This window comes from Leptonotus elevatus, chromosome 12 (assembly GCF_054856555.1).
Source record: "Leptonotus elevatus isolate MCC_2025b chromosome 12, RoL_Lele_1.0, whole genome shotgun sequence".
NCBI lineage: Eukaryota > Metazoa > Chordata > Actinopteri > Syngnathiformes > Syngnathidae > Leptonotus > Leptonotus elevatus.
Window position 1 is genome coordinate 7,705,246 of NC_141250.1, and position 11,618 is coordinate 7,716,863.

Here is an 11,618-nt window from a genome sequence, read left to right on the forward strand (position 1 = left end):
GACATTAGACAGATCCAAATGTTTGTATGCTACTTTTTTTTTAAGAGCGTTACTTACATTTCTACAAATTAAATGGCTTTTTATACGTAATAATAACACTTAATTTCCATCCACCCAGCCAGTCTTCTTCTATATCACGTATCCTCATTAGGGTCATGGTTGTGCCTATCCCAGCAAATTTGGATCTAAGATGTGTCAAAATGTCAAAATATTTGTTTTGAATCTATATAAAAGAATAGAAATACTTTCAATCAATCAAAACATGCCTAGACATTTTTAAGATATGAATTATGCTATTATGTTACATTATTATAATCGACCGAACCCCAGGGTTTCGGCGGAGGTCATGACACTCACCCGACTCAAATAATTTGTGACTGATATGCCACATTTCGCCATCATTGGCTACAGGTGATCACCCTACATTGCTTGCAGGGAATTTGGTGCACTCAGTAGTCGACTTGTGACTGTTGTGATGGTACGTCGTTTCTTTATTATTGTAATCCCTTCATACTAACAAAAAAGAAAATGGCCAGAAAAATATGTGCAATAGAAATTCACATCACGGATCGCATGGCGTTCCACAGGATTCAATTTTGGGGCCTCTGTTGTTTTCATTGTGTTTGCTGCCCCTGGGTTCCATCTTAAGAAAACTGTGGTGGATGTGTTAAAGCTGTTGAACGCAAAACATTGAACTTTAAATTCTCTACTGCCACCTGTGGCCGAAAAAATGAAACTGTACACTTCCTTTTTCACGTACACAATGTGCACATGTTGTCACATCCACAGACAGAGGGCTGGAAATTTGAACCCGAATCCAGTCTGAAAACTGTAAACCAGAGGCTTGCAGGAGTACCCATTTTGAACAGCTAAAGTGTTAATCTACTAATCCTAAAATGTCATAAATGGTCAAATAAAAAGGCTATTGTTGGGGCAAATTGTTACATATATTACTATAAATATACACAGTAATCTCTGTGGAGTAAATTTGACTCTATTTGGACTGGTACCAAATAGACTCAATTTTAGAGTAATATTTACACTTAGAAGAGTGTAAAATAAAGCATTGGGGAAAAAAAGTCACTTAAGGGTTGAGGAACGAACTCACGACCTTCATCTTGGGAGACTGCCAATCTACTCCCTGAGCCACGCAGTTCCTGCTGTGTGTTAGTATATCACTCGTGTCAGCTGGAATCTTCCCAACTCCAAGAACAAAAAATATGTTTTGGTCTCCTCTTGGATATAAGCAAATACTAGGAGGGGCATAGCTCAGGTCGTAGTGTGGCAGTCTCCCGAGCTGAAGGTCGTGAGTTCGTTCCTCAACCCTTGAGTGACTTTGAGTGAATAGAGTCAAATTTACTCTACAGAATTTACTGTGCAGAGTTGAGTTGAGTGATGGGAGTCAGCATCCTAACTGCATGATTTGCAATGCCAAGTTAAACAATTCTGGTCCAGCACAAGTAGCTATCTAGCAAAACTGAAGGAATACTTCCTTAAGCTGCATGCAGATGGGGATTACAAGAACACACCACTTTTTGAATTCAAGATGAAGAGAGCCAAATTTGATGAAATGGCCACTCCCCCTCTTCATTTTGTTCACCAGTAAACCCTATAATTTGAAAAAAAAATCATATTTTATTTTTCAGTTAGAAAGCATTTGGTAAATGCACATAGGAAAATGGTGGCGTTCAGTACCTCCAAAAAAGTAAAGAACCACTGGCCTTAATGGATATCATTTCAATTATTCCAAGTATATGTTTGCATATTAATGAAATTACAAGTCTTAATATTGACTAATTAATATAGTTAATATCAACTTATTTTAAAAGGTAAACATCATGACATTTGTACACAAATACTTGATAGTTTTGATAGCTAGCAATTTATCATATTATCAAAGTACCACAATTTCTGATAATATTTACTAATATGTATTTTATACTATTCTGAATACATAATATATAGTTCATGTAATGCGGTTACAGTAATGTATTTATTTATTATTTTAAAATTCAGCATGTTTTTACAGCTTGATTTGCAGTAATTATTTTGAGCCTCTAGATGGTAGTATATACCAGCGTATGGGGGAAATTTCACAGTGCAAGTCGTGGCTACCACATTCAATTAGATATAGTGGAAGAGTCGAAACGGCAATAGATTGACAAACCTGCTTCCTAACTTTAACATATACACACTTTAATTATGGAGAATTGTGGAGTAGAGGACTTACTAAAACTATTGCATGACAAGTATCAAAGGGATTAAAAAAAAAAAAACAGTGGCGCAGACAGGCTGTTGTCATAACAACATATTGCAGTGAACACAAAGTACCATCTGCTGGGGACCTTTTTAAGACTCATTGAGGGGACAAGTCGATAGATAATTAGGAATGAGAATGAGGTGCTCTCGTATAAATAACAAGGTGCTGAAAATACGCAGACATTTAAATGAAGCTGCAGCATCAAAACAAGCCGAGTGTAGAACATCTGTCTCCAAATGTAACCAACATTTTAGGGAGAAGCACAAACATTCAGTCCACAGCATATCTCTTGAGACTTCACATCAGTGAGCATCTTAAAAGGGACGTCATGTCAACATTTGACAGACTAGTGTAAACACGGTATTCTAATTAATATTGTTTTGGTGTAAAGTGAAATAAAAATGACGTCACAGTAGCTCACCTATTTTCTGGGTTTGGTCATGTGACGTTCACAAGCTGAGCCCGTTGACACTGTGATGTCATTTATGGTTGACAGCAAGTGGCAGTACAAGAAGAAATCTGATAACATGTACTTTTGAGAGACTGAAATAGAAAGGATTTGGACAATTTCTAAGTTTAATTTATTGCAAGTTAGAAATGTGACTGGTAAGGTGAATCATTCAGTCCATTTGTTTCCAGTTTAGCACCAGGCTTTGGTACCCTTCTCGATTAACAATACACATCAATGTGCAGCTCTAGACTAACTTTTTGCACGGATGCACCCAATTTTATTCCATGAAATTCACATCCTGGGCAATTTATCTTGATTTTTCATATTATTATTATTTTCATCAGGAATATCACAGCGGGACTGCACACAGCAGAGTGTTTTATATAAATTTAATATTAATGCTTTGAAGTTGCCCTGAAGTGTCGGGAATCTGAGTATGTCACCAGGTTTCCGTGATTAATAAAATGCAACAGTCCCGAGCATTGTTGTGGTAGTTCCAGATCAGTCATTTTGTGGCATTGGACAGGTAGAGATGCTCGGCAGCACCCGATATGAGTGGCTAGCCATTAGCCCGGCGCTCAGCAGCCCTGCTTTAGTTTACATTCCCACCGCTGCCTACCCTGCCTGCCAGTGCCAGACCCGACAACAATCCACAAAGATCCCGCTGATCACACATTCTTGTCCGTGATGCTGAAAGTGTAAAAAGTCGCTAGAACTAGTCTATTTTTACTGAAATCCAATGTTGATTAAATCCACGCAATTATAGGATCCAGAAGCGAAGGTAAAAGTACAGTTTAACTCATTCAAACACCAAAAGGTCTAAATACATTTACAATACTTTGTCCTTCACTCCCAAAAACATATTTATACTTTGTATATATATATATATATATATATATATATATATATATATATATATTGTTTTTTAAAGATTTTTTTTTATTTTTTTTTTTATGCTAGAGCATACAGAAGGCTCTGATATAGCTTCTGACATGAAGAGGTTGCTTAAAGCAATGGTAGTTATTACAACAACAACAAAAACAGCTAGCAGGTGACAGCAGAGTATAAGAGATCAACCAGGGCCATGTTGCAACAAGTTATTTTTGCCAGTGTTTTCAACAAGTTTGTGAATAATGATGAAACTTAGCTATATTCTAATGCTAATTGCTGCAAAATGGAAATACATACAAATATACTTTTTTCCTGATGAAAGAAAATACTAATCTTTCATTTGGTAGGTTCCATGTTTTTAATAGCAACAGAACAGAATATTCTGTGGACCTTGCAAAATCAGTCAAAATCAAGTAAAACAGCTGCGAGCGAAGGGGGTGCTCGGTCGTCATCACTCTCGGGCGGCGATAGGAAGCAGCTACCCTCGAGGCGAGGGCCACGACCATCGGGCCAGTTGACCACCAAGGGAGCGACTATCATTCAAGTGAATGGCACCTAGCTAGCGGTTCGTGCAATTCAATTCAATTAGTACATATGAAATTGTAAATATGTTTCCCCCCCCCCCCCCCTCCATCAGCTGCATGTGTGCAACCTATAATTTTTTTTTAGTCCCCCAACATGAAAATAGGGTGCAGTCTAGAGCCCTTATATGCATTCAATGTGCTGACATTGAAGTTTTCACCTTAATACAGTCTTTATTAAGTTGCCACTGTGTTTAAAAAAAAAACCCAGCAACAACATTTTGTAGCACCACCGTGAAGTGTCTATTACGGCCGTCTTATTTCTTGTTTATACGGCAACTGCCTGAACATCCTGTTTTTAATTACTTCTCTGCTGCAGCAGATGCTTCTCGCCAACAACCTGCTGCGGATGACTCCCCCGAGAGCTAATGTGCTGTGACAGACCCCACTTTTCCAATCAATAACTCGCCCTAAATCTGCCATCGCTCTGCCTGCCAAACGCAGCACCCCTGCTTCTAATGGCGCATCATTTTCTTTAAAGGGGGCGTAATTGCGGACGGCGACGACCAACACCGCAAGGGGAGAAACTGCACTCGCAGGAAGTGATGTCACAAGACTCCAACTTCCTTATTTTGGCTGTTGGATGCTCCAGAGCGTTTGGGTGACTGTTGTGGTAAGTTGCAGCATTTTGTGATAATTTGTGACAGGTAGAAAGAGTAGAGAGTGGTGCATTTTTTATTTTAGTTTTTAAACTAGTGCTTAACTTAGAGTAAGTGTGTTTTGTAATAATTTCAATTTTTATTAAACAAAGATAATATTTTTTGGCTTTGCAGTGGTGCGTTATCTCATATTTGTCAGTGCAATAAACTAGAACAGACGTTTACAGTATAATAGTACTGTAAACTGATGTGATCATATGATTTCTTGTAAAAGCCCAAAGGTTTTCAAAGAGATGATAATCTCGCTTCCTTATTTTGCTCCACCGCATCACTTAATTACGTTTGAAGCAATAACTGGATTATTGGTTGATATTTATGCTATTGAACTAGTACAATATGCAGGCAAGAAAATCGTTTTTTGAATTTATAACGATGAATACACAAGTTCCATATTTAAGTGCTAATAATGCACTGTTTCCATATGAAGTGGCAGATTTTTTTTTTATTTAAATAACTTTCGGTTTCATGTGAAATTTAAGAGCAAGAAATCTTCCTGTGGTGTTTCATTTCACTTTTTTATAATGTATGTGGACTTTCACATTCACAGAGTGGAGTGACTATACTCAAACCATTATTTTTATTATTTATCAAGATATGTTATGCTATTTATTTGACAATTTTTTTAAATTATTAAAAAAATGTCAAAATCCGCATTTCATACTTCGCATTTACTCCTCTGTGAATGTCCATTACCTTACCATTGTCATTGCCATGTCTGCTTTGCGGGCAGCATAGTTGTGACATCAACCTCTTTAATACAAGAGACCTCTGAGAAGTTGGCATATTGCAACTTTGACACAGCATCCCGCTATCAGATTTTGTCCTTTCGTGAGATCTGCACCAGTGGCTGGTGTAATGCATGGAATACATGTCGTTTAGGGACAATTGCTTTCAACAGATTAGGACGGTTCATCTAAAACAGGCTATAGGGAAAGGGGCAAATACTGGATTTTGACTACATTTACATGCAATCAATATCCCTGTTAAAACCGGAATATTGGCATTATTCGGGTTTTGAAGGGCCCTGCAGGTTACCACTTTTCTAACCTGAATACTTGGTCATATAAACACAACTGGGGTACCTCGATTAAACGACGCATTTGATTATATTCTGCGCATGCTCTATCCGACAAGGAAGTATTTTGAGTACAGGAATTACTTGTATGTGCGGCTTCCGTTGGGAGCCTAACTTGATTACATCGATTTCTCCGCTTGCGTTTTCATGTTATATTCTCTACGGCGAAAATGCCGCACAATGTACAAGTGTGTATATAAGAAGAAGCGGGCATTGTGTCAGTAGTTACGGACAGGTTTGGGGAGTAACGGAATACATGTACTGCCGTTACATAATCAGATTACAATTATTTTTTTAAAACTGTATTCCCTTACAGTTACAGGAAAAACATGTAATAAGATTACAGGTAGATTTCTTAAAAATTGGGATTATTTTGAGGGATTACAAATCCTACAATGAGAGCGACTGAGAAAGAGAGAGCGCAAGACAGAGAGAGAGCGTGCGAGAAATAGTGAGTGAGAGGGAGAGCGAGTGAACAAGCGAACAAGAAAGAGAGAGAGACGGTTGACGTCGTGTCGGGCACGCGGCCTGTTTAAAAGGGTTCACGGACGGAAGGAGGAAGTAAGTGGCCATCGGTATTTACGGTTTGAAACAAACTTGTCTTGCTGAAGGACCGATTTATCTTTAACAAAGGAAAAGTTTCATCTGAGAGTCGATCCTGCGGCATGCTACGTACGCTGAACTTCTTGCTAGCTGCCACTACAACATAATGTGAGTTACATCTTCTGAACAAATATCCGTCCCACCAATTCACCATACACAATATGGCTTAACTCGTGACTGGGATAAAAAGTTTATTTTGCAGGTAATGTCATGCATGGTCATTCTCATAGCATTATTAGTGCATGTGCGCTTGGGTGAAATGACCGTGGAAATGTGCTTTTAAAAGCATAATTTGTCCCTTTTCTCCCTATTCATTGGATATCTGGATGTCTGTCTGTGGCCTTCAATCAATCAATCAGTCAATCAATCAATATATCTATACTGTACATGCATTTCAATGGTTGCCAATTATACAAGGATTTTTGCTAATGGTAGGCTGCCCGGGTCCCTATCACCTGCAAATAGCAGGGGCGCACTGTATAGAAATATAAATTGTGGTGACATTTTTGTTTTATTTGGACATACTTGGTATTGGAGTAATCCAAAGTAATAGTTACATTACTTTAATAGTATAGTACTTGGATTACGTTACTAACTACAATTTTTAGCAGGTAACTTGTAACTGTAACGGAATACATTTTAAAAGTAACCCTCCCAACCCTGGTTACGGGCCGGTGAAATGTATAGACGGAAGCAATGATGGAAGCACTGTTAATTGAAATAACAATAACAGACTGAAGGATTGACGATTACAGTTTGTTTCGGCTTGAAATAATCTGATGTTGACGAACGGGTGCCTAGGCTGCTGACGAATGATGGACCAGCTAAATTTACGGATGTGCCCATCTCTGTATATAATTCCATCAGTTTGGCGCAACAACAAGAATCACAACGTTGCTAGGAGGAAACCGACTACTTTATTAGTGAGTGACATGAATATAATGCCTTTTACTGACTGTAGAAAATTAAAAACAGAAATGACGTCTGTTTGCATAATGACATTGTCCGAGTGTGATGGTAATCGAAATATGTATGCGCGAGTAACTCTATCGTCCACTTGCTCATGTAAACAAGTTATCCCAAATGTTTCAGAAACCGGATTTTTTACCTTAACCTGAATATTGACTGCATGTAGACATAGTCAGTGAGGGTCAGTGTCAAATTTCACACCAAGTTTCTGGCAATCAATTACACACAAGCACTGTCTTGCCTCTGCCACTACCTCCAAAAAGATTACACACAATAACTTTGTTTACCCAATTCCGTGCATTTATACAGAACGGCAAACAAGAATAGAATAATGGCGGGAAAATATTGGTTATACAGGCAGTGTAATCTAAATTACAAGATCGCAATAGGAGGCATCTGATCTATCTGATATTACATTATTGCTTCAAACTTGTGACATAATACTACATTTCATCACCAATTTTCTGGATTCAGTAAACTCGACATACTAAATATTCAAAACAAATTCAGTGCTTTAACCCACTTTTTTCATTGTTTTGATCTGAGCCTAAAATTGAAATACAAAAAAGTCCAGTCATTTTTATTTTTTTGTGGTGCATAAAAACAAAAACAAAGTAATCCACTTTTTATTTTAGAATTGCCAACTGAAAATGGGGAATACTTGAGATGCACGGATTACTATGGGTTGTCATTTTTTTCTTTCCCTGTAGAATACGATCTCGAGTATGACGCTGCTTCCAAACTCGCTCCACACTTGGCATCCAGTTGAGCACCGTACATTCAGCCTTGTCTTCTACGGCTTCGTGTTCATAATCGGTGTTGGCGTCAACACGATGGCTTTGTGGGTGTTTGCCCTGACAACCAAGAGGAGGACCTCCGTCACTGTCTACATGATCAACATGGCGCTAGTGGACCTCACCCTCATCCTGATGCTCCCCTTCCGCATGATCTACCTCCAATGGGGATTCTGGCCCTTTGGTGACATTTTCTGCCGCATCAGCGCCACTCTCAACATCTTCTACCCCTGCATCGCCCTGTGGCTCTTTGCTCTGATCAGCGCCGATCGCTACATGGCCATCATGGACCCCAAGCGCAGCAAGGAGCTGAGGAACGTCCCCAAGACGGTGGCGGCGTGCCTCGGGGCCTGGCTCGGCGCCGCATCCTTGCTCTTCTCAATCGACGACCCCGATGGCGTCGCCGACTTCCCAACCTGCCTCAAAATAGTGGACTTTGCCTACCTGCGCCACAACGATGCCGTCAATTTCACACGGATGGTGTTTTTCTTCCTGCTGCCCATCTGCGTCATGATTGGTTGCAACGTGGTCATGGTGGACAACCTGATCCGCGGGCGCACCTCCAAGCTCAAACCCAAAGTGAAACGAAAGTCCATTCGCATAATCGTCGCGCTCATCGTGCAGGTCCTGGTGTGTTTTGTGCCATTTCACATATTTTTTCTGTTCCGTTTGGTAGGACTTGACAAAGACGAGGCGTTCGGGAAATGGGCCGTGTTCTCTTCATTCCTCATGAACATGAGTACCATTTTGGACATCATTCTTTACTACGTTGTGTCCAAGGAGTTCCAGGATCGGGTGACTAGCGTGATCCTGTACCGGAACTACCAGCGAAGCGTCCGGAGAAAAAGCAAGTGCACGGGCATAATGCGATCCGTCAGCAACGTGACCAGAACCGTGATTTGAAACAACGAAATGAAAATATGATGCAATATATCAGATGTGGTCTGCCGCACATTTTTTAGGTTTGGGGTCGAATTGCAGCTCTAGGATTTCTGCAATGAGTTTTCTCTGGGTACTCCCGCAACCTCCACGCTTCAGAAACATGCACACTCTAAAAACTGTTGGGTAAAAAATAACCCAACTATGGGTCATAAATGGACTGATCCTCTATTTGGGTCAATTTGGCCCAACTTTGAGTAAAAAATTGGGTCATTTTCTATAAACCTTTTGTTGTTTTTTTCTTTTTTTTTCTGGATCAAATACATTTAATTCTGTATAAAATAACACATAAAGTTTGGTCAGATCCTCTACTTGGGTCAATTTGGCCCAACTTTGAGTAACAAATTGGGTCATTTTCTATAAACCTTTTATTGTTTTTTTCTTCTTTTTTTTGGACCCAATTTTTTTTAAATTCTGTATAAAATAACCTATAAGTTTGGTCAGATCCTCTACTTGGGTTAATTTGGTCCAACTTTGGGTCAAAAATTGTGTCAATTTGTATAAAACAACCTAGAAAGATGGGTTAGATCATCTACTTGGGTCAATTTGACCCAACTTTGGCTGGCTCAAATTGACCCATAAAGTGGATCAGTCCATTTTTGATCGATAATTTGTAGAGTGCATGATCGGTTCATTGAAGACTCTATATTGTCCATAGGTGTGAATGTGAGGGTAAATATTGTTTTTCCCCTGCGATTGGCTGCCAACCAGTTCCGGATGTACCCCTGAGATCCAGCTCAGTGGCTTCCAACATGTGTAATTTACACTCACAGTGTGCACACTACTACTGTGGTGAAAACATCTGTGTGCTGATGGAGCCACCCAAGAGATTTCGGAGCATCTTTACACAAAAACAAGATTTTTTTTATTTTTGGGGCGTTTTGTGTGTGCGACTCAGGTGTTAGCACACAGGTGAAAATAAGTTTCACAATCATTAAAACATAGCCTGCAGTAGCATCTTAGCGCTCTTTGTTGCACATTTTTTTGTTGTTGTCACATAAACACGGAAATGATGGCGAAAAAAGGGCTGTACTGCAGAGGTGTACAATATTAAGTTGATTCTATTAAACTTCTATATTTGGTCATGTAGCCTACTTTTTGGCTCTGGTAATGTTGCAATTCAGATGGAAACATAAGCACTGTATTTCCTCTAATGGCTAGTATCTATCCAAGTCTGAGTGTAGCATTCGCTTAAGGCGTATACGTAAACTTCTCCAATAAAAGTGACATTTGAGAAATATCCATTTTCTTCTCCAATTTAAAACAGATTCCATTTGTTGGGCCAATCATGGATCTGTCTCTGCTAGCATGAAGAGCATCTTTGTATCTTGAGTGGCTTCCACTTATTCCTAGGCCACATGAGCCTTTGGGTGAATTATGGGCGCAACTTCCGGTTTGAACCGGAACCAGCGTTTTGTTTACAAGGTAAGTGTGTCTGCAAATCCACATTCTATGACAGTTACAGAATACCCGTAGCTGAAAATGAAAACATATTTCAGTCCTGCTTCCAACTAATACACCCGTGTTGGGGGATACCACTGGAGTCAAGGTGTCTTGGATTCCACAAAAAGGGGTTCAACTAGTCAACAACAAAAAAGTACAACTAATCAAATCTTTGCCGTCTTTTACAATTCTCTTCAGAACGAGAACACGATTGGTGACCTTCTCCTCTTTCTCATCTCTGGTGCTTTACTCCTTAGCATGACTAGCTGAGTAATTGGATTTTTTGAGCACCGCAACTTTCTCTTGTGCATTCAAAACATGTCGAGTGCCCAACAAAAAAACATTCTGGCTCTTGTTTTTCTTGAAATTGTCCCGTTTTTGTTGCCAACTTTTCTCTTCATGGCAGGTTTTAAAAAAGACATGACTGTGGGTGAGAAGATATATTTTCCTCCCACATGTTGTCACTCCAGAATTATGAAAAAACAATGCCCAGAGCAACTGTTATGTTAAGTTAGAAGGACGCAAAATAAGATCTTGCAAATGGGCCCCAGAACGTTAGTTTGCAAGTCCAGTCCGACACAGTAAAAAAGCTTATTTATCATAAAGCAGATGTAAAACCAAGCCAAACCAAAAAAAAAAAGGAAAACCTGGTACCTGAGTCATATTTTGACAAAAATATAAAAAAATCCTGCATTAAACATCTCCTCAGTATGTTGACCACATCTGGTAAAATTTGGCTAGATTCTTAGTTAAACAGCTCATTGAATTCTACCTCTGACATGAAATTATAATAAATATAATATAATCAGTGTTTGGTTCAGTTTTTCATGTTTTCTGGGAAAAAAAATACCGAGGATAATACTAGGAATATTGAAGGGGAATTTAAGTCAAAAATTGCAATAATATGTTCTATGCACCCCGACTAGTATAAATACAGTTTTCTCATTAATATT

General features: G+C 39.1%; 1 protein-coding gene across 2 annotated transcripts; it reads left to right on the forward strand.

Moving 5' to 3' along the window:
• The first annotated feature begins 4,783 nt into the window (after positions 1-4,783).
• On the forward strand, positions 4,784-9,900 carry gpr18 (G protein-coupled receptor 18). 2 transcript variants are annotated; one of them, XM_086091717.1, is made up of 3 exons: positions 6,409-6,478; positions 6,551-6,628; positions 8,200-9,900. In XM_086091717.1, exon 3 carries the CDS (start codon positions 8,215-8,217, stop codon positions 9,184-9,186), a length of 972 nt encoding a protein of 323 aa, XP_085947843.1. In that variant the 5' UTR covers positions 6,409-6,478; positions 6,551-6,628; positions 8,200-8,214; the 3' UTR covers positions 9,187-9,900. The 2 variants fall into 2 exon arrangements, with proteins under 2 accessions (XP_085947846.1, XP_085947843.1); XM_086091720.1 differs by lacking the exons at positions 6,409-6,478; positions 6,551-6,628 and adding an exon at positions 4,784-4,796.
• The last annotated feature ends 1,718 nt before the right edge of the window (positions 9,901-11,618 follow it).